Here is a 24,876-nt window from a genome sequence, read left to right on the forward strand (position 1 = left end):
AGACAAAATCAAATCACAGTGGACTGAGACATACATGTTTAGAGGAAAAAGACACCATGACAGATTCAGGATCTTGGGCTGGAAACTGTCAAGAGAAAAGACAGTATCTTGAGAATACATTAAGGAAAACTTTGCTATGATGGGAAAAAACAAACATGCTTGCATGTTGATTAGAAGGGGGAGTGCAAGAGTGGTTGCATATAAGAGAAAGAATGGATCATAGATATGATGACAAATAATACCAATATATTATATATCCAAGTGTTAAGGCTAAATGTTTTATTTGCAATTCTCTATTTAATCTCTAAGGTAAACACGATTGTCCCAATTTTGAAAAATGAGAAAACTAAAGTCAAAGAAGTAATCTGGAAACATCACAGTGGCAGAATTAGGATTCAAACCCAGGTCTTTATGACTCCAAAGCACACGATACCACATGGCCTTATCCATTCAACAAATACTTTTCAAATCACTTTTTTTTTTTTTTAAGTAATCTCTACACCCAATGTGGGGCTCGAACTCTTGACCCCAAGATCAACAGTCACATGCTCTACTGACTGAGCCAGCCAAGTACCCCATAGTCAATTACTACATAATGAGGAACAGAGATGACTTAAACATGCTCTTTAAAGAGTGAAAAGGGGGAGACAAACATATATACCTGTCAAATCATTGACAAAAGTAGCAACGAGTTAGATAACGTAGCACAAAGAAAGAGGTGGTAACTCTACCCAGAGCTAATCAATAAACACTTCAGATGGTGCTTGTTAAGCAGAAGAGACTAGACAAAGTTAATTCCAAGACAAACAGATTATTGAAAAGCAAAGAGGCACAAATTTACATACTGTGTTTAGAACACTTTAAGAAGTTGAGCAAGGCAGGAATGCACCAAGACTAGAAGAAATGGGGTTGAAGAGCCTTTTATGCCATGCTGAGGAACCTAAAGTTGAAACTACAGGAAGTAAAAAAAACATTTCCAGGCTTTGAAACAAGATTAGTCTACTGTGAAGACTTAGAAACTATTTAGGAGGTTCGAGCTGCAGCCTGACAAACGGCTTACAGACAACCAAAGAACGTAAGATCTGGAAGGAAACTCCCAAACCAGCTATATATAATCAAGCTAGAAGAAGGAGCATTCTCTTTTAGAAAAAGTCTCTTTTTGAAAAAACTAGTTTTTACTCTAAGTGAGATGAGAACAGTCCCTTGTTGTATCATTCCTTAGGACAGAACGAAAAAGTGGTTTAGCCCAAACTGTGTGATCAATAGGGAGGGGACTGGAGGTTTGCTTCCTCAACACCACAGAGTGTTGGGCTTCGATGATTCTTTTCGCCAAAAAGCATATCAAACGAGATAGCCTGCTGTTTACCTTGAAAGCAAAGAACAAGAGTTTCCAATTTCCAAAAAACCACTGTCTTTCTTTTGCTTCAGGGGCTTAATCACATCAATCAGCCATCTGACAATGGTTCAGGAAGACTGATGACTCTCTTTTTCTACTAAGCATGTTGCTCAATTCAGGAGCTGTACAGTTCCAGCATCAAGAAATATGAGAAGCAAAAGGAAGCAAAAGGATACTATCTATGCTCCTAACACAATACAAGCCATTATTCAGTCTCCTCAATGAAACCATATCAAAGGGAAATGAATTATAATTTAAAACTTCAGATTTATTTTTCCAGGGCTGACCTCCAAGTGCACTCCCACTCCAAACATCCCAGTGCTCATCCTGATCACCCTGAGCAAGTCATCCATGTCTTTATCTAATGCTGTTACCTCAAGCTAGAGTGCATTTGCACCCCATGCCAACATGATAAATGCACAGACTATCTTCAAAGCCCAACTTAAAGGTCACTCCCTCAATGCCACCCAAACAATATGCCCACAGGACTTTTTAACTTATTAAAATGTTTATTAGGAGAGAGCCTTGGTGGCTCAGTCAAGCATCCAACTCTTGATATGGGCTCAGGTCATGATCTCACAGTCATGAGATAGAGCCCTGCGTCTGGCTCCACAATGGGTGTGGAGCCTGCTTAAGATTCTCTCTCTCTCTCTCTCTCTCTCTCTCCCTCCCTCCCTCCCTCCCTCCCTCCCTCCCTCCCTCCCTCTCCCTCTTCCTCTCCCTCTCCCTCTCCCTCTCCCTCTCCCTCTGTCCCTCCCTTGCTCATGCATGCTTGCGCATGAGCATGCTCTCTCTCTCTCTAATAGATAGATAGACAGACAACATACATACCAACTCCTCCCAAGTGAAATTTTTAAACAAACATTCACTAAATGCTCAATGACAGGTTTAGTGCTAGGTTCTAAAATTTTAAAAACTGAGTAATACAATCTTCTACCTTTCAAAAGCTCCCCAACTACAATGCAAACGCAATGCCAACAGTCAGTGTGGCAACTGATAACGTGTTTAAAGTGCCTGGGGAGCACAAATAACATCAATGCATGCTATAAAACTAGCACACTCAATCTTCATTCTACCCTCTCCACCCCACCCCAAGAGTACCCTCTTGCTCTACAGAAGCTACAAAGCCAAAACCAACACTGTTCAATTATTCTCACAGCTAGACTTCTGGATATAATTTCAGACCTGTCAATATGATACACTTTCGTGGGATATGGAAATTAAAAGTGGCTATCTCTTACTACCCCTTTACATTACTTTCTATTGGCAAGCAAGTTGAAAAATGAGATTTTTTCCATAGTGGTGCTCCAGTACACATTCTCTAATTCTTTAAATGTTGAGAAGCAACTGCAGTGAGTAAGAGTTGGACTCCCAAGTTCCAATACCCAGTCACCAGCTGCATAATTATGTGTTGAGAGGTAGCTGAGGCAACAAATTAGAAAGCAAAAGCTTTCTAATGCTTGAGATTAGAATCCAGAAATCAAATTCTTTTTTTTTTTTTTCCACGCAGGAAGATCTGGTTTTATTTTAATTTTATTTTATTTTTAATGTTTATTTATTTTTGTGTGTGAGAGAGAGAGAGAGAGAGAGAGAGAGAGTGCGCGTAAGCAGGGGAGGGCAGAAAGGGAGGAGACACAGAATCTGAAGCAGGCTCCAGGCTCTGAGCTGTCAGCACAGAGCCTGATGCAGGGCTTGAACTCACAAACCATGAGATCATGATCTGAGCCAACACAGGATGCTTAACCAACTGAACCACCCAGGCATCCCCATGAATCAATTTTTGTTTGTTTTTTAATGTTTATTTTATTTTCCAGAGAGAGAGCAAAAGTGGAGGAAGGGCACACAAACAGGGTCAGAGGATCAAAAACAAGCTACGCACTGACAGCACAGGGCCTGATGCAGGGCTCAAACCCATGAACTGTGAGACCATGACCTGAGCCGAAGTCAGACGCTCAACCAACTGAGCCACCTAAGTGCCCCAAAATTCTTAAGTCAGTAATTACCATGGCACCATCAGAGATGGTGCTTCACTAGTAGGTCAGTTCTTAGAATTTTTGGAGTCATTCATGGAGACCTAATCTTACAGGGCAAGAGACTAGCAAACTGTTAAGTGTAGGTCAGACCTTAGAACACATGAGAACAAATACTGCAGAATGAAACTAGAGTCAGTATCTTAAAATTCCCTTTAACTATAAAAAGTTTCAAGTCCCTGCATTCAGAATTGGTCAAATAATTAAGACAGTTATTTGTCCAACGACATATACCATGTAAAAGTTGACCTCTACTGATTGCCTTTTATCTTGAGTACTGGTCATGTTTCCCATTTCTTCATAGGTCCATAATGACAGATATCCTGTACATAGTAACTGATACCTTCTAGAAACTCAAAATCCTGTTACAGTTCCCTGAAAAGTACTGATAGTAAACTTAGCTGAACTTAAACTCCAAAGTGTCTCCCCTAAGATGGACAGCACTGGCTAGGCTGCTTGTATTTTGTTCCACACATGCATACTTTAGGGTCAGCCTACGACATGGGTAATTGGGAGTTCTGGAATAGAAACTAAATACATAGCTTTGCCTCTATTCTCATTAGCCTAAAAAATATATATTAATTTTTCTGGTCCTCTAAGGTTGATGATCCAAGTCTCTTTCAATCTTCATTCATTCAGAAGTGGATGGTGGGTTGATGTATATGCATGTGTTAGAAGGTGACAAGAATATGGAATGCTTGGGTTAGTGTACCTGAGAATTTCATAGATCAGTTAATTGTTTTAAAAAGAAAGGAAAAAGGAGACAAAAAACTTACAAAATGGAAGAGAAAGGGAAGAAGAAAAAGTACTGTTACCAATTTTATCAGCCAGGAACAACATTTTAAAAACAACAAACAAAATTACTACCATAAACTATCATAAATAAAATTTTTAAAAATCTTAGAAACCTGGGGCACCTAGGTGACTCAGTGAGTTAAACATGCAACTTCAGCTCAGGTCATGATCTTGCGGTTTGTGAGTTCAAGCCCCACGTCATGCTCTGTGCTGACAGCTCAGAGCCTGGAGCCTGCTTCAATTCTATGTCTCCCTCTCGCTCTCTGTCCCTTCCCTGCTTGTGCTCGCTCTCTCTCTCTCTCTCTCAAAAATAAACATTAAAAATATTTTTTTTTAATCTTAGAAACCTTATTTGACATTTCACCAACTTAGAATATACACGAACACTAGATCTACCTTCCTTTTCTTCCTTCACAAACCAGAAACAACTGTGAAAAAAAACCGTACTAGTTCCAAAACTGCATCTAGGAACAAATAATCTACAAGTAAGACCATTCTGGGGTAGTTGTAGTGCTACATGAAGATGCAGAAAGGAAGGAAAGGGGAATACAGAAAATTCAAAGAGTTAATACCTCATCTTTCCCAATCTAATTATTACCAACCCCAATCAGATCTGCCCTACAAAGTGAGAATCATGAGAAGAAAACAAGTTTTGTGGGGAACCTGGGTGGTTCAGCTGGTTAAGCATCTGACTCCTCATTTGCACTCAGGTCACAATTTTGTTCATTTGAGCCCCACACTGGGCTCTGTGCAGAGCCTACTTGGGATTCCCTTTCTCTCTCTCCCTCTGTCCCTTCACTGCTCGCGCTCTCTCAAATAAACTTTTAAAAACTTATTTAAAAAAAAAAGAGGGGCGCCTGGGGGGCTCAGTCAGTTGGGTGTCCAACTTTGGCTCAGGTCATGATCTCACAGTTCACGGATGCAAGCCCCGCGTCGGACTCTGTGCTGACAGCTCAGGGCCTAGAGCCTGCTTTGGATTCTGTGTCTCCCTCTCTCTCTGCCCCTTGCCGGCTCATGCTCTGTCTCTTTCTCAAAAATAAATACACATTAAAAAAAAAAGAAAAGAAAAGAAATATGTTTTGAGATTATTCACCCAAATCTACAGTTCCCAGAGATTCTTTTATGTGTAGAAACCCTGCATATTCTGTCATGGGGGGCAAGAAAGAGTGGGACTGCCTATAGCTTACCTGAAAATATAAAAGAAGGCACATATATTAGAAAAATTTCTACTAGTATGATTAAAATAGGAAATTTCAGTAATCTAAAATGCTAGGAAATTTCAGTTATCTAAAATGTTAAATATTCTTCTATAGAATTACCAATTTGAGTAATCTACTTCTATAAATACACTACACTTTAAGTATCAGTATATGAAAAGTAGTTTTAAGAAACTCTCTACAAATTGTATCTTTGATCTAGTGTTCTATGTTGGCAAAAACCATTTATAAAACAAATTGACAAAGCAATCCTCCTAACGTGAGTTTTGTATAAACTTCAATATGAACAGAATTAAATCACAGACTCAACCATGAAACAGATATATTATTAACCCTTGGTTCTTATAAATTTATTTCAGGCCCTAAACCCTCAAATTTGATATCTACGGTATAATTAAAAAAAAAAAAATCTGACTGGCCTTTGTCCCTGTTCCTGGGACGGAGCTTATAATCCTTGGAATTTCCCCAGTGATAGGGGGTGTCTTTGTTTATGCTAACAAGATAGCTGAGGGTGAGGGTTGGTCACCAGAAAGACCAACCATGTGATTAGAGTGTTGAGGCTTTGAGTCAGCCCAACTTCTGAATAGGGAAGGAGGGCTGGAGATAAAAGTTCAGTCACATGACCAATGATTCAATCAATTGTGCCTCCATGTGAAACAAACTCTGGACACCAAAGCTCAGTGGAGCTTCCTCATTGATGAATAACACATGGATATGCCAGGAGGGTGATGCACCCTGATTCTACAGAAAGAGGAACTTCCACAGAAGTTCTATGTTCAGGACCATCCCAAACGTCACCCTACGGGTCTCTCTTCATTTGGCTGGCCCTGATCTGTTTGCTTTAAAATAAAACTGTCAGGGTGCCTGGGTGGCTCAGTCAATTAAGTGCCCAACTTTGGCTCAGGTCATGATCTGAGCTGTGCTGACAGCTCACAGCCTGGAGCCTGCTTCAGATTCTGTGTCTCCCTCTCTCTCTGACACTCCCCTGCTCACACTCTCTCTCTCTCTCAAAAATGAATAAACATTAAAAAAAAATTTTTTTTAAATAAAACTGTAATCAGGGTGCTCATTCAGTTAAGAGTCCAACTCTTAGTTTCAGCTCAAGCAAGATCTTACAGTGCATGAGTTTGATCTTCGATCCTTTCATGAGGCTTCAAGCTAACATCATGGAACCTGCTTAGGATTTTCTCTCTCTCTCAAAATAAATATATATACTTAAAAAAAAAACCTGTAGTCATAAGGATAGTTTCTTCCTGAATTCTCTGAGTCATACTAATAAATTATCATACCTGAGGGAGCTTGTGAGACACCCTCCCCTTCTAAGATCTATGACAACTGGTCAAATGTGTGGGTAGAACGGGGATCCCACTTGCCACTGGCTATCTGAAATGGGAGCAGTCTTGACTCTGGGTGGTTAATGTCATAATAGTAATGCAGTATACCAGGTGATGTCAGAATACCAAACCTCTAATGGAGCTTCTTCCATCATTTCTTATACAAGCTAACTTCTATATGCTGAGGATACAGAAGGACTAAAGCCATAAACTTGTAGAATTTTAATGCAATCCACATGATGCAAGCCTCATTCCTTACGATTTCTAGCTCAGCATATCAACCTCCAGAAAAATTATGATTATTTTTTTTTTAATTTATTTGAGACAGCGAGTGAGGGAGGGGCAGAGAGAAAGGGAGAGAGAGAATCCCAAGCAGACTCCAAGCTCAGCATGGAGCCAACACAGGGCTCAATCCCACAACAGTGTTATCAGGACCCGAGCAAACATTAAGAGTCAGATGCTTAACCGACTAAGCCACTCAGGTACCCCCAGAAAAATTATCTTAAAAAAAAAATTACCATAAGTAGTTGGGACAGAGTGGTATCAAATCCCAAGAAAAAATTTTTGAAACAGAAGTTTGTATAACACTACACAAAGGGTTAGCACACTTATTCTGAACAGAGCCAGAAAGTAAATATTTTAGGCTTTACAGGCTACATGGTGTCTGTCATACCTACTCAACTATGTTATTATAATAGTGAAAACAGCCATAGCAACATATAAACAAAAAAACACTGCTATGTTCCAATAAAGCTTTATTTTACAAAAATGGGGAGAGGACTGGATCTCCCAGACATAGATCACTGTTTAATGATCCCTGTACTAAATTATTTATTCAAATAAACATTCAAATTCATGTAAGTCATCTGATGGCATGAAGCTCTAGTATTATATGAACAACTAACAACCCGAGACAAGACTAGTACATTTTCTTAAAAGACAAAACAAAACCTGAATTTATAGTAAAATACATACATACACACACACGCGCGCGCGTTAATGATATAAGTCGTATGTTACAAATCAAATGATGTTACAAATCATATGATACAAATCAAATATAGAGAGAGAAATAATATACTGGGAACGAGAAGACCAAAGCTATACCAGAAATCTATTACACTCTAAAGTATGTACTTTTATTTAACCTCAAAATTTTCAGACAATGTCTAAAATATACTAAAATTCAAAAATTCCCTCAAGTAGCATGAAAGCACATATTAAGTACCAGGCACTGTGCTAGGTGCCATGAGAGTCCCTGGCAGAATAACTAATTTTGAAACAAATGTTTACCCATACAGTAATTAAAAGAATTTTATCTTACATAACAGTAAAATAAAGTTTAGTGCCAAGACAAGGTTTAGTCCCTCAACTCCTACAAATAAATATTTATATGTTCTGCACCATGTACTTATATTCAGAGAAGAATCTATATTCTATGTTGGGACACCTTTACTATAGCTTGTTCCCCTATAAATCTGCCTTGTTAATAACTATAATTAAAGCAAGAATGATTCATTCATCTCAATGAAAGGTGTCCTCCGTCCAAAAAGGAGGTAAAGAAATTTATCCTAAATCATTTGATTGTTGACTCTTCATATGTACAGGAAAAATAAAGAAAAGTTAGCAACTGTTTAGATTACAACATATCAATCATAACATAATAAAGGTGAAAAATAAAAATACTATCATAACAGAACTTTGGTAGGAAGCGTGAGGAATTTTATGTTTTACTCATGATTTTAAGATATTATACAATTTTATAACATTCTCTAAAAAATACAACTTTAATAAAGAGCCCCTGGGTAGTACAGTCACTTAAGCATCTGACTCTTCATCTCAGATCAGGTCATGATCTCCCAGTTTGGGAGAGTTCAAGCCCCTCATCAGGCTCTGCGCTGATGGTGTGGAGCCTGCTTGGGATTCTGTATTTCCTTCTCTCTGCCCCTCCCCTGCTTGTGTGTGCCCTCTCTCAAAATAAACAATTTTTTTTTTTAATTTTAAATACAACTTTAATCCATATCATGAAGATGACAAGAACCAATCTCTACTGAAGATTTACACAAATATAAAGTTATACCACAGGTGGAACTGATTTGTTGTGGGGCACCTGGGTGGCTCAGTCAGTTCAGCATCCAACTTCAGCGCAGGGAATGATCTGACAGTTTGTGAGTTTGAGCACCACATTGGGCTCTGTGCTGACAGCTCAAAGCCTGGAGCCTGATTCTGTATCTCCCTCTCTCTCTGCCCTTCTCCCATTCATGCTCTGTTTCTCTCTCTCTCTCTCAAAAATAAATAAACATTAAAAAAAGAACTGATTTGTTCTATCATGTGTATTAGTTTCCTAATGCTGCTGTAACAAATTACTACAAACTTAGCTTAGAAAAACAGAAATTTATTCTATTACAGTTCTACAGGCCAGAAATCCAAACTGAATTTAGTGGAACTAAATCAAGGTTAAAAGGACCACATTCCCTTGGAAGGTCTCAAGGGAAAACCTTTTTCCTTGCTTCTTCCAGCTTCTGGCATTCCTGGGCTTGCCACCATAGCATTCTAATCTCTGTTCTCATATAACCATTTTGATTTCTGCTCTTCTGCATCAAATTCTCTTCTGCCTTCCCCCCCCCCCTTTTTTTAATGTTTATTTTATTTTTGAGAGAGAGAGAGCATGAGTGGGGTAGGGGCAGAGAGGGGGGTGGACCCAGGAGCCGAAGCAGGCTCTGCACTGACAGCAGAAAGCCCAATGTGGGGCTTGAACTCATGAACCATGAGATCATGACCTGAGCTGAAGTTGGACACTTAACCAACCAAGCCACCCAAACACCCCTGCCTCACTCTTATAAATAGGACCACTGTGATAACATTTACAGCATACATGGATAGTCCAGGATAATCTCCCCACCTCAATATCTTTAATTTATATCCTCAAAGTCCTTCTGTCATATAAAATAATACATTTCCAGGAATTAAGACTTGGATACTTTCAGGGACCATAACTCAGCCTAGTACCATATGGTACTCCATCCCATCTTAGAAATACCAGATGCATATATAAATCAATTAGAATACTGAATAGGGCAGTTAATATATTTTTCTCATGGTAAATCAGCCAATCAAATGAGCGCTACTGAATGCTCCCAGCCACTGGGAACTAACTCAACATATGCTTTTTCATTTATTTTTTATTATTTTCATGATTTCTCATTTTAAATGACACTCAACAATCTGCATTATATCTTTCCGCCTATTAGTTCAGATTCTGATGAACAGTTTATAATCCATAATAGCCAACAAAAAGTATAGAAGTGATAGTGCTGAAGATGACAACCAGTGCTAGACTAGTCTGCTTGAACTACATACAGTGTTAAGTGTAGAACATTAAGCTTTTGACTGGTGAGACATCCATTCCAAACACATCCATCTCCAATTACTAGCTATAGTAATATTACATACTACTAGCAAAACAACTAGATAAGAAACCAGGCTACTCCTATCCATGAAGTTCTCCTTCCAAAAAGTTTGGGTAATCTAGGTACCTGACTGCTTGAGTGACTCCACTTTTTCCTTCTGCACCCTAATTCCTGCTCTTACATTTTAAATTCACCAGTAAAGACAATCCACAAAATCCTAGTACACCCCACCCCCGGACCCCACCTCAGGCTCATGTTCCCTCCCTCTCTCTCTACCTGCAACCTCGATGTTTGGTCCTCACATGGCCCTGGGGAGTGCCATTTATTCTTCAAGACCTGTAAGTAATAAATCTTGTTCTTCAAGGTTCCCTACTGGTTTTAGGAGGTGGTTCTGAATCATTAAGAACCATGAAAGCTGGGGAGCCTGGGTGGCTCAGTTGGTTAAGCATCTAACTTCGGCCCAGGTCATGATCTCACAGCTCGTGAGTTTGAGCCCCGCATCAGGCTCTTTGCTGACTGCTTGGAGCCTGGAGCTTGCTTCCGATTCTGTGTCTCCCTCTGTCTCTGCCCCTCCGCCACTCACACCATCTCTCTCTTTCTCAAAAATAAATAAACATTAAAAAATACTTTAAAAAAAAAAAAAAAAAAGGACCATGAAAGCTGGTCCAGCCAAAACAATGGCCCCAGTGGCAGTTGGGGAACCTCTATGAGGCTTGCTATGAGTAAATACAAGCCTGGTAAGAGCCTACAGCATTCCTAGCCAAGAACGTCACAACAGGCTACCACCAGAAAGGACTACAGACTGGAAGGTTTAAACAACAGAAATTAATTCTCTCGATTCTGCAGGTTAGGAGCCCAAGATCAATATGTCCGCAGGATTTTCAGAGACTTTCTTTCTGGCTTATAAAAAGGCTGGTAAAAGGCCCTCTTCTGTGTCTTCACATGGTCTTTCTTCTGTGTGTGTCTGTGTCCTAATCTTCTCCTCTTGTAAGAATGCCCATCATAGCAGATTAGGGCCCACCCAGTGATCCCATTCTAACTTAATTACCTCTTTAAAGATCCTATCTCCAAATACAGTCACATTCAAAGGTACTAGAAATTAGGACTTCATACATAAGAATTCCAGGGGAACACAATCCACCCCAAAGAAAAGAAGCTGCTTATCTTAAAACTCATTTCAAACTGGTTAAAGAAACTGAAAATAAACACCAACAAGACATTAGGGATTAGGAGAAATCCTACAATATTATGGATAAATTCACCAAAAACATCACCAAAGTCAATAAGGATGAACCAAGATTTGTACAACAAAGAGCCAGGAAAAACTATAGGTGGAGTTATATTACACATTTGGGAGATATTTTTTAAACAGAAGCAGATGGCCAGTATATGGATACTGAGAATACATAAACTAAACTGTAATGACCCCATAATGCAATGGTTCTCCAACTATGGCCCAAAGACTCCCAGGGTCCCCAACCTCCTGCCTTTTCTAACTTTGTATCTGAAGGAAGCCAGACTTTCTTCATATACTTAACCAAAACAATAAATCACAACAGATTAAATGTAAAAACAGATAGGAGTATCCGGTTATTATTTATTAAACAAAACATGAGGGTGTCTGGAGGCTCAGTCAGTTAAACATCTGACTTCAGCTCAAGTCATGATCTCACAGTTTGTGATTTCGACTCCCACATCGGTGAGCACAAGCCCTGCTTCTGGTGAATGTGAGCCCCGCCTCTCCCTCTCTCTCTCTCTCTCTCTGCCCCTCACAGGGTTCTCTCTCTCTCTCTCCCTCTTAAGAAAAAGAAAAAAAAAAAAAAAAACATTAAAAGGATTTGCAGAGAGGCACCTGGGTGGCTCAGTTGGTTAAAAGTCTGACCTTGGCTCAGTCATGATCTCGCGGTTCATGGATTCAAGCCCCACATCGGGCTCTGTGCTGACAGCTCAGAGACTGGAGCCTGCTTCAGATTCTGTACCTCCCTCTCTCTGCCCCTCCCCGGTTCATGCAGTCTCTTTCTCTCTCCCAAAAATAAATAAACATTTTTCAAAATTTTTAATAATAAAAGGATTTGAAGAAATTTAAAAACAATGCCACTCTTCTCACAAATTGTTTTTGTTTTGGATAACAGTTGCTTTTCATTAAAACGTTATTTGTATTAACATGTAATGGATTTACTTTATTGTTAAATAAGTTGGTAAATACTTGAATATTTATCAATTTTAGTTTTTAATAGGATAAATACAGAAGATCTACCCATATAAACCAAAGCCTTTTGGATTCTCAATAATTGAAGATGTTAAGGGAGCCTGAGAATAGACAGTGTGAGAACTCAGAGCACTGATCCAGCTAGCACCTCTACTGCAGGAACTCACTCCATCTCCCCAGTGCCTGTACACACTGCATTTGCCTAGTCAAACCTAGGTTTATCAATGACCAAAAAAAAAGAACTTTTCATAATGTAAGTTCATCAAAAGCACATTACAAACCTAAGCATTTACCTTATTATGTTAACAACATAGCTGCAAAATACATTTAAAAATGGTAAAAATTCAAAGAAAAATAGAATACTCAAAAAATTAGAGTCAGAGGTTACAACTACCTTCCTCAACAATAAAACAAGTGGACAAAAAGTCAGTTATGGATAAAGAATTGAATATTATCAACCAATCTAACTTGAGGAGATTTACAGAACATTCCATCCAACTACAACAAAATATATATTCTTCTCAAGTGCACATAAAACATTTACCAAGAGAGACTATATTCTGGATTATGAAACAATTCTTAATATATGTGAAAAGATTCATATCATATTTTCTTACTACTGTAGAATTAAATTAGAAGTCAAGAGCAGAAAGATCCTTTGAAAATCTTGAAATATCTCCAAGTAGCCATGGGCCAGAAAGAAACAAAAAACAAGACTTGTAAATTATTTTGAACTGAATGAAAATGATGATGTCACAACGCATCTACATTTATGAGATACAGATAACACTCTATTTCGAGGGAAACTTATACACCTATATTAGAAAAGACAAAAGGCTCTCAATAACCTCAGCTTTTACTTTTAAAAAGTATAAAATAAGAGTAAATTAATTCCAAGGAATAGAAAAGGAGAAGAAAAAATCAAGTACAAAATAAAAACACAACAGAAACCAGAACAGTACAGAAAATTAATGAAACCAAACGCTGAGGACTTTAGAAGATCAATAAAATTGATAAACTAGCCACACTAATCAGTTTAAAAAGAGAAAAGAAACCAATTAAGAATATCAAGAATGAGACATGTGACATCACTACAGGGTCTACAAATATTAAAAGGATAAGAGAATGTTGTTAACACCTTTATGCAAACCAATGACAACTTAGGTGAAATGGCCAAATTCCTGGAAAAAGACAAAGCTTACTCAAGAAGAAGAAACAGATAAAGAGAACAGCCCTGTATCTACTAAAGATATTAAATAGGGGCGCCTGGGTGGCTCAGTCAGTTAAGCGTCCAGACTTCAGCTCAAGTCATGATCTTGCAGTTTGTGAGTTGGAGCCCCATGTCAGGCTCTGTGCTGACAGCTCAGAGCCTGGAGCCTGCTTCAGATTCTGTGTCTCCCTCTCCTTCTGCCCCTCCCCGACTTGTGCTCTCTGTCTCTCAAAAATAAACATTAAACTTTTTTTATTTTAATTTTTTTAAAGGTATTAAATATATAGTTACAAGCTCCCTGCCAAGAAAAACTCCAGGCCCAATGGCTTCACTGGTAAATTCTACCAAACATTTAAAAGAGAGCAAGTATCAATCCTATATACACTTTTCCATAAAAGTGAAGAGGAGGGAACACTGTCCAATATATTTGTAAGACTACCATACTGACACCAAAACTAGACACAGACATTACAAGAAAACTGCGGACCAATAACTCTCAAGAGTATGGAAGCAAAAGTTCTTAACAAAATTTTAGTAAATGAAGTCTAACAATCTATGTAATGGAGAATATAGCATGGTCAAGTGAAGTTTATCTCGGGAAAGCCAGGCCAGTTTAACATTCAAAAAAAAAAAAAAGATCATTTCAACAAACACAGAAAAAGCATTTGACAAAATCCATCATCCACTCCTAATAAGAACTCTCAGCAAACTGCCTTTAGAAGGCAACTTCTTCAATCTCATAAAGCATATTTCTGAAATAGCTACAGACTATAATCATAAAAGTAAAAAAATGAATGATTTCCACTAAGATAAAAACAAGACAACAGTGTCCACTTTCACTACTCCTATCCAACATTTTCTTGAAGCTTCAAACTAGAGCAGTAAGGTAAAAAAAAAAAAGTAGGGGGGGAGGGGAGGGGAGGGGAGGGGAGGGGAGGGGAGGGGAGGGGAGGAGAGGAGAGGAGAGGAGAGGAGAGGAGAGGAGAGGAGAGGAGAGGAGAAATTAAAGGGAAGATGTAAAACTAAAACTGTATTTACAGATAACATAATCTTCTGTAAAGAAACTATAACGGATCTATACAATTGCTACTGTAACTAAGTGACTTTAACAAGGATACAAAGTAAATATACAAATGTCAAATGTACTTCCGTACATACGAGCAAAAAAATGATCAAGCTAAGAGCATAAAAATAATACCACCTACAATAGCATAAAAATATGATACACTTTGGAATAAAAGTGACCAAAGATGAACAAGGCTTAAAATACTAAAGTCTACAGAAACCACACAGAGATGTTTAACATCATTAATAATCACTAGGGAAATGGAAACTAAAACCTCAGTATTAGAATGGCTAAAACACCTATGAGAATAACTAAAACTAAAAAGACTGACCATACCAAGTGCTGGTGAGGATATGAGGCAACTACTGAAACTCACCTACAGTGTTGGTAGAAAGATGAAATGGTATAATAATTTTGGAAACAATTCAGGTATAAATTTGGTTATAAAGTTAAACATCTACTACCATGTTACCTATCCATTCCACTCAAGACATACTTAATTTACTCAAAAGAAATAAAAATATATGGCCATATAAAGACTTGTACACAAATGTTCACAAAAGTTTTACTTGTAATAGGCAAACCCAAAAACAATCCAGATGTTAATCAACATGTGAATGGATAAACAAAATGTGAAACAATGAAGCAGTACCCAGGAATAAAAAAGAAGTGAACTATTTTTACATACAACATGGATGAATCTCAAAATAATTACGCTGAACGACTCCAGACAAAAAAACAATATGTATCATATAATTCCATTTATATAAAATTCTAGAAAATGTAAACTAATCCACAGTGACAGAAAGCCTGAGGACAAGGGACAGAAAGGTGGGATAACAAAGAAGTATGAAAAAAAGGGGGTGGGAGGTGTTCATTACCTTGAATGTGTTGATGGTCTCTTGGGTAATACGTATACAAAAATTCATAAAATTGTATGCTTTAATTATGTACAATTTATTTTCCTTCAAAAAAAAGGCTTTTACAGTAGGTTAACTGGCAATGGTCACACAACAATGTGAATATACTTAATGCCACTGAACTCTACACTAAAAAATGGTCAAAATGGTAAATTTCATATTATGTATATGTTATCACCAAAAAAAGTGGGTTTACTGAATTCAAAGCTGAAGCCAGAAGTGATAATAACTACAGTTAGTAAGATAAGTAAGGAATTCGTATTTCCAGGCTATCTACTTCTTTGACTATGCTGCTTCTATTCTGCCAGCTGATTAAATGTGAATTTAAAGCCTTTTATAGGTTCTTACCTGTGAGATATGATTGATGGAAGACTCCATTCTCCGAAGCTGAGAGGCTTGGATATCCAGCAACTGGAGTACATTGTTGGCCAATGCATTTATTTGATAAGCAACACTAGCTAGGGATTGGGTTGTGTAGGCTTTGGTCTCTTCTAAAGCTTTTCTCTTATCTGCAGCCTGAAAATAAGAACAAAAACAATCGATACTTATTTAAGGTTAATATTCATTAAACATATATGCTATAGAAAAAGAGAGTTATAATTATATTTTTTAATAGAAAGGCTCAATTGAATCAAAAAACTTATCAGAGCAGTCTGATGATAGTTGCAGAACACTGGCAAGGCCATGGCAGAAATCCCTGTCAGGTGGGACCCACTGTCTCCTGAGCAGCCAATCAATCCACTGAGGCACCTGGGTGGCACAGTCGGTTAAGCATCCAACTTCGGCTCAAGGCAGGATCCGAATTTGAGCCGCACTTTGGGCTCGCTGCTGTCAGCGTGGAGCCCGCTTTGGATCCTCTGTCTCCCTCTCTCCTCTCTGCCCTCAACCCCACTCACGTGCACACACTCTCAAAAATAAAAATTAAAAAAAATTTTTTTTAAGGAGTCACCAAGTGACTGTCATCAGAGGTACACATTACAGCCCCTCAACCACCAATTTATCACATTACATCTTCAGAACCTTCTGCCAGCCCCAAGCTCCCAACTCACTGTTGACAGTTTGGCTAAACTAGAATAATGCATGTTGCCTCAGCATCCATTTTGTGTGGCTAAAGTGGCCTAGAGGGGCCTTGAATTGACACTAGCTCCTCCACAAGTGGATGCCCCAGACAACAGCCCTCAGGGTCACAAGTAAATTTAAGTTCCTGATATAATTCCCCAAACCCACCTTGGGATAAACAATCTCTCCTGTCTCCCACTTCTTCCCCTTTTTGTGCCCTTCGATAAGACCGCCTCGGAACTTATCAAAATCCTGCTGTTTTGGGTTTTAATTAACCAATCCAGACTTAGCCTGGAAACCCCAATGCATTCTGCCGAGGACCCTAATAAAGGGATGTGCCTCAAGTCCTGCTGCTCACTCGCTGTATATACCCTGCACTGAACTTCTCCCTGTGTCTCCTGGAGGCATCATACTGTGTACCCCCAGGACTTGTGAATAATAAACTACTCTTTCACTTTCCCTTGCAGTCCTTTGTTGAACCTTAGCTCACCAACCAGGGTCTCTACTTAACAAATGTTAACATTTTGGGATGAGCACTGGGTGATGTATGTAAACCAATTTGACAACAAATTTCATATATTGAAAAAAAACAAAAAACAAAAAATAGATGTTAACAAAAAATCCAAACACCTACCAACAATGATACAAACTAAATCCATTAACCAACATCAGAATTCCAACCTCCCTGTTATCCATTATGACCATGTCTCTTCTCTCCACACAAACCACTGTGAATCTTATAACACAATCCTTTACCCACCTGTTCTTCCCAAACTCCTGTACATAACTCAGAGTCTGGTGGTGAGAAAAGTTCAGAGACAAAGTTCACAGAGCCAAGTTCAAAGACAAGTGATGATAAATTCTTTGTAGCAAGGTGGGGGCAGCAACTTAGATCACAAACAAAGCATAAATATCATTAATATATACTCTAAATATTATAAAAAGGCCAAGAATCAATTTAAAAAACAAATCTAACAGTTCACCAAAAAGGCAATATAACCACTTTTAACCATTTGAAAAGACATTCAACTGCATTCACTATAAAAAAGTAATGCAAATGCAACCAATGTGATATACTATTTCTCACCTACTCATCTGTCGAACATCCAAAGGTCTGACAAGGTACTCTGCAAAGCTGTGCAGAAAGATTCTGATACAGAGCAAAACTACGTATCAATTTCTTTTTTCTACCCCAGTAATCTCATTTTAGGAATCCATCTCAAAGAATCACTGGCAAAAATATATTATACAGTTATTCATATTGGCACTATCTGTAATAGTAAAAGACTAACTCACAAACTGTGAGATCATGACCTAAGCTCAAATCCAGAGTCACACGCTTAACTGACTCAGCCACCCAAGTGCCCCAATCATTCTTAAAATGAGATTTATCCTTAAGACAAAAATAACTGAAAGAGAAAAGAAACCCTGAAACCGTTTTCAATCATTTTATTGCTGATGATAGTTTGGGAATTATTAATCTGAGACTGTTATTTGTGTAGTGTGAGATGAAGCAAGTCATTACATGTTTATGTCATTGAGAAGTGAGATTTTGGCATGGTTCACAAGACTCTTGATGTAAGAAGAACAAGGTTTAAGAAAAAAAATTAAAAAAAAAACAAACAAACAAGGTTCTGGATTTAAACTGAAAGCATCAGTCCAAATTGAATTTGTATTTTATCATATCATATCACATACCAATATCCTACCTCTGTCCAAAGAAATGGCCTAATTGTAAAACATGGTGACTACAGTTGGTAACACTGTATTATACGACTGAAATTTGCTAAAAAAGTAGAACTTAAATGTTCACACACACACACACACACACACAAAGACAAATACGTTAGGTGACAGATATGTTCATTAGATATGAAGAATCCTCCTCAATGCATATGTACATCAAACTATCATGATATACACTTTAAATATATTACAATTTTATATGTCAATTATACCTAAATAAAGGTGGGGGGGGATAAGAAAAGGCCTAAAAATAACTGTCTAACAGCCAAGGAACACTACTTATTACTCAGATTATGATGTCTAATACCACTTCCCACTGCAAGGAATCTAGACTCTTAGCCAACGACAAGTCTAGGACATGAAATGTACAAGATGCGCTATGTGTATTGCAAGGCATGTGAAAGCCACCAAGGCTCTAGGGTCATGCCAAAAGGACTCAAAAATCAGGTGGAATAGGGTTGCCTCGGTGCCTCAGTCAGTTAAGCATCCGACTTCAACTCAAGGTCATGATCTCACAGTCCGTAAGTTCAAGCCCTGCATCAGGCTCTGTGCTGACAGCTCAGAGCCTGGAGCCTGCTTCAGATTCTGTGTCTCCCTCTCTCTGTGCCCCCTCCCCTGCTCATGCTCTGTCTCTCTCTGTCTCAAAAATAAATAAAAACATTGAGAAAAAAAAAAAAGAATCAAGTGGAATAAGCTGCCACAGGCCACAGATGATACAATGTAAACATCAATGAAGATAATAACTTCGATGGAATGAAACACATGAAATGCTTAAATATGAGTTGTAACAGTATTAAAATTTTTATTTTTAAATTTTTTTAAGTAATCTCTATGTCTAACATGGAGCTCGAAATCACAACCCCATGATCAAGAGTCTCATGTTCCTCAAGGACAAATTGAGCCTGCCAGGTGCCCCTAAAAATTTTTTTTAAAAAGGTCATTGCCCAGTTTGGGAGGATGTTAGGGACCATCCTAGGAGGGGAGGAATGCATCAGCTTTATTAAAATATGAAATGCATACAATTCAAAATTTTTAAGTATACACTTCAGTATGTTTTGACAAATGTGTACACAGTTTTTGCCTGTTCTAGAGTTTTTGCCTGTTCTAGAGTTTCATATAAATGGAATCAAAAGTATATATAGTCTTTTGTGTGTGTCTTCTTGAAATGCATCCTTGTTACTGCTAAGCAGTATTCCATTGTACAGATTTACCTTGGTGTGTTTACTCATCAGCTGATGTGTTTATTCATCAGCTGATGATGGTTTGTTTCTAGTTTGGGGGTACTATGACTAAAACTGCTATAAATATTTGAGTCCAAGTCTTTGTTGTGGACATGTTTTCATTCCTCCTGGGTAATACCGAGGCAATACCTAAGAGTAGAACTGCTAAGTCCACAGTAAATGAAGTTTCTGTTTAACATTATGAGAAACTGCTAAGCTATTTTCCAAAGTAGCAGTACTATTTCGTATTCCCACCAGCAATATATGTGAGTTCTAGTTTCTCCACATCCTTGACAACACTTGGTATGGTCAGTCTTTTTAATTTTACTAGGGGTTTTAATTTCAACTTCCCTATTAAGTCATGATGATGAGCATCTTACCAAATACTTGTATACTATCCATTTCTTTGATAAAGTGTCAAATCTTTGCCACTTTTAACTGGTTTTTTATTATGACTGAGTTGCATATGTATATAGATATATGTGTGTGCGTGGCAAAATATATATACTGAATACAAGTCTTTTATCAGATATATTTTACAAATATTTCTTCTAGACACGTAGCCTGCCTTTTCATTATTTTAATAGCCTTTCAAAGGAAAAAAAAATATTTTTCTTTTGATGAAGCCTAATTTACCAATTTTTTCTTTTATATTTCATGATTTTTATGTCCTACTTTTAAAAATCTCTGCCAACCCCAAGGTCACTGAGATTTTCCCCATATTTTCCTCCAGAAATGGAGGAAAGAAGTTTTATAATTTTTGCCCTTACATTTGATAGAGCTATGGTCTATTTCATATTAACTTTCTGCATGAGGTGTAAATCAGGGTAATAATCAAAATCATTTTCTTATATATAGATATCCCAATTGCTCCAGCATCATTTGTTAAAAGATCACCCTTTTCTTCAATGAATTGTCCTGGCACTAACTCAAAAATCAACTGATTACATATATGTGGGTCTACTTCTGGGCTCTCTTTTGGGTTCCACTGTAATACCTGTTGATCCTCATCTAGTACTATACTGTATTGATTACTATAATTTTAATAACTCTAGAAGACAGGTACTAAAGTCCCCCCACAACTGTTTTCCTTTTTCAAGACTGTTGTGGATACTTCTTTTTTTTAGGAAATTTTTTTAACATTTATTTATTATTGAGAGACAGAAGAGACAGAGCATGAGCATGAGAGGGGCAGAGAGAGAAGGAGACAAAGAATCCAAAGCAGGCTCCAGGCTCCAAGCTATCAGCACAGAGCCCGACGCGGGGCTCGAACTCACAAACGGGGAGATCATGACCTGAGCCGAAGTCGGATGCTTAACCGACTGAGCCACCCAGGCACCCCATGTTTTGGATATTCCTAAGTCTTTTGCACTTTCATGTCAATTTTAGAATCACTTTATCAATTTCCACAAAAGAGTCCACTAAAAATTTGACAGGGATTATACCGAATCTAGAAATCAACTTGGAGAAAACTGCCATCTTAACAACACTGCATCTTCCAGCTGTAAACACAATAACCCTCCCCTATTATATAGGTCTTCTAAAAAAAAAAAAAAAAAAAAAAGTCACAGGGAGAATTTAAAGTGTTTGTATACTAACTGCAAACATTTTGTTAAATTTATCCTTATGTACTTCATATTTTTTAATGTTTATTTATTTTGAGAGAGAAAGCTGGGGAGGGGCACAGAGAGAGGGAGAGAGAATCCCAAACAAGCTACACACACACTGTGGAGCCCAACATGGGGCTCAAACCCACAAACTGTGAGATCATGACCTGAGTCAAAATCAAGAGTCAGACACCAAACCAACTGAGCCACCCAGGCACCCCATGTATTTCATACTTTTTGATGCTATCATGAATGATACTGTTTTTATCATTTCAATTGCCAATTATTCATTGCAAGCTTATGGAAATACAATTGATTTTTTAATACTGACCTTGTATTGTAATCCTGCAGCATTGCTAACTTCATTTATTTGCTGCGGTTGCTTTTTTGTAGATTTCTTAGGCTACTGTACATAGACAATCACAAAAGGTGATTTTACTTCTTACTTTCCAATCTGTGTATCTTCTTTTTTTTGCTCTATTGCACTGGCTTTTGGGGCAACTGACCTTTATAAAGATATATGCCCTTTATGAATCTAAGGAAGCACTTTCAATTCTTAGTATGTTTAAAACTAGGCAGATTTCATCTTGAATGATACTTTTCAGTTATCCACTGAATTCTAGAGTTTCATCTGCCTTTTGTTTTCAGTACACAAGTTGCACACTTTTCTTTCACAAGAGTCAGAGAGACTACTAGCTTTGCACTATCCTCCCTTCCTCCAGAGCACATAATTATACTTCATTTCCCAGCTTCCCTAATTGCCTGGTCATAAAACTAAATATTGCAATGCAATGGTAACAGAAATGGGTGTTTCTTCCAGGTCTACCCAGAGAAACCTCTCATGCATGTTCCAATGCAACTGTTAAAAGTAAAATGTAGTCCCTATCAAAACAACAGAGTTGTGTTTAATGGAAACTATTTTATACTGCTTCCATCTTTAAATTTAAAATAATTAAAATTAAGGGAAATTTAAAAATTCATTTTTTCCAACTAGCCACACTTTAAAGTGCTCAATACCTACATGTGGGTTGCCACGACTTCATTGAAGACACAGGTCAAGTCAGTTAATTTCCTCTATAGACCACTGAATTTAAAAGCAAAATCTGCACCAGAATTGCTGTTGTTGCTTATTTCAGGCTTGTAAGTTTAGTATCCAATAAGCTGGTCTCTGCTGTTCTTTTATTATACTTTAACTGCATCACTACCAACAGCTTTAGTACATTCCAAGTATCAAAACAAAATGGATTATAAACTAGAAGACAAACAGCCAGAATTTCTCCAAGGAACTAAAACAGACATTGTTAATTATATATAGCTGTCTTCCCTGCAAAATCTAAAAACTCTTAACTAATCACTCTAGAAGTTGACATGTGATATGAAACCCATTTTGCCATCCCTGTCTTATGCCACTGATGAAGTCTGCTTAAAATGGAAATAAACATGTTCAGCTTTAAAAGAAAAAGTTAATTACTTAAAAGAGCTAAACTCAAAATAAACAATGTAGCTAAGAACTAAACAGGAAATTCCTTAGATAACTGAATTTTATGACCAGCCCATACACAAAACTAGCTCTCTTCTTCCTTCCTTGTCTACCTGTGGAAACCAAGCTTTAGTGAGTCAGGATCTGCTAGTTGGAGAAAAGAACATTTTCAAGTGATATCTATACCTGTAAGTCCCGCAAGGTGACCATATAGGCAAAGTAATTTCTTTTTTTCACTCCCTAAAGTGGAAATTACCATCTATAAGCAAACTCTCTCATTTCCATAAGTTTACCTTTAACCATATTTCCTCTCCCTCATTTTCTCAACCTTCATCTAGTACCACAACAAAAATCTTTCTCCCTCTCTTTATCTCAAGTAAATACTTGGATCCTAAAAGGCACAGAACGTTGTCATGACTATGCTTAAAACAAATGCACTCTAAATGAAAAATGCTATATAGTTTTTGAATTTTTGCCTGTTTTTGTCAGAAAAATACTAAAAAAGAGAGAAAAATATGAATGAAAAATTGTATCATGGTCCCATCATTCAAATAAACCATGTTAACATTTTAGTGTTTTTTTTCAAGTCTCTCAGTATGTGTTTGTATGCAAGAATGTAAAATCTGACATTATACCCTTCAGTCCTGCTTTTTCGTTAAATGATGTACTGTGGACATTTCTCCATGGCCTATTCTTCCTGGGCATCTTTTCAAAAAAAAAAAAAAAAATGTGCAACTGCTTCATGGTTATGGCAGTAGCCTGTTTGTTGCCTACTTGCCTCGTTTTAAATCCTCTAATATTAAGCTGATTTTAATCAGAGCATCACCATATTGAGCCCTGTGAAAAAAACAAATTCAAATCCAATTTCTTCTAAATGATCAAACAAGAGATAGCATCATTTAGTAGTTGTAGGCATTCAGAGGAAAACATGTACAGTTAATTATGAATACCTCCTACTGTTCCCGAGTACTAGTTAATATACATACAAGTAGAAAGAACAATATGATAACCCCATATACCTGCCCTTCAATTTCAGTATCATATTTAGTTTTATAAATTCACATTTTACATGGTTTTATAATGCCCGCAAAAATTTATATCTGAAATAACATGAAAAACTAATGTTTACTTATTTTTTAAATGAACTCAGAACTCTTTTCTTAGAAAGAATCTTAAAAATTGGGGAGCCTGGGTGGCTCAGTCAGGTGTCTGACTTAGGCTCAGGTCATGATCTCACAGTTCATGGGTTCAAGCCCCACGTCAAGCTATGTGCTAACAGCTCAGAGCCTGGAGCCTGCTTCGAATTCTGTGTCTCCCCCTCTCTGCCCCTCCCCTGCTTGCGCTCTGTCTCTCTCTCCCTCTCTCTCAAAAATAAACGTTAAAAAAAACAAAATTTAAAGAAAGTATCTTAAAAATTAAGTATCTATTAAATAGACATGTTTAATCATATGAAATAAGCACCAAAACACCAATACTGTCATTTTGTTCTAGCTCTGCCCTTAAATCTGTTTACTTCACACACTAGGCACCATTCATTTATTAATTACATATTTATTTTACAGTTTTAATAAAACTAATAATTTTCTTCCAACTCTTCATAGTAACATATTAGCTGTACAATTGAGTTCCAAATACAAACCTGTAAGCTAACGTTCAAAGTACCATTCTAGGGGCACCTGGGTGGCTCAGTCAGGTAAGCATCAGACTCTTGATTTCGGCTCTGGTCATTATCTCACAGTTTGTGAGTTCGAGCCCCATGTCAGGCTCTGTCCTGGGAGGTGAGCCTGCTTGGGATTCATTCTCTCTCCCCCTCTCTCTGCCCCTCCCCTGACTCAGCTCTCAAAATAAATAAACATTAAAAAAAAAAAAAAGTGCCATTCTGAGGTAGGGCCCTACTTCGTTAAAAGATGTACTATACAGGGGTGCCTAGGTGGCTCAGTCAGTTAAGCGTCCCACTTCAGCTCAGGTCATGATCTCACAGTTTGTGAGTTTAAGCCCCGTGTCAGGCTCTGTGCTGACAGCTCAGAGTCTGGAGCCTGCTTCAGATTCTGTGTCTCCCTCTATTACTGCCCCTCCCCCGCTTACATTGTCTCTCTCAAAAATGAATAAACGTTAAAAAAATTAAAAATAATAATAAATGTTAAATAAAATAAATCTTATATGGAAAACAGAGCCTA

At 37.7% G+C, this 24,876-nt stretch overlaps 1 protein-coding gene across 16 annotated transcripts in view; it reads right to left on the minus strand.

The window, feature by feature from the left end:
• The window catches only part of ABI1 (abl interactor 1), a 147,683-nt gene that overhangs the window by 62,457 nt on the left and 60,350 nt on the right, over positions 1-24,876 (minus strand). For all 16 annotated transcript variants that reach the window (XM_043564875.1, XM_043564873.1, XM_043564869.1 and 13 more), the window contains exon 2: positions 15,936-16,103. In XM_043564875.1, coding sequence (XP_043420810.1) covers positions 15,936-16,103 — 168 coding nt within the window. The remainder of the gene's footprint in view (positions 1-15,935; positions 16,104-24,876) is intronic.

The sequence above is a fragment of the Prionailurus bengalensis genome, chromosome B4, assembly GCF_016509475.1.
Source record: "Prionailurus bengalensis isolate Pbe53 chromosome B4, Fcat_Pben_1.1_paternal_pri, whole genome shotgun sequence".
Lineage (NCBI taxonomy): Eukaryota > Metazoa > Chordata > Mammalia > Carnivora > Felidae > Prionailurus > Prionailurus bengalensis.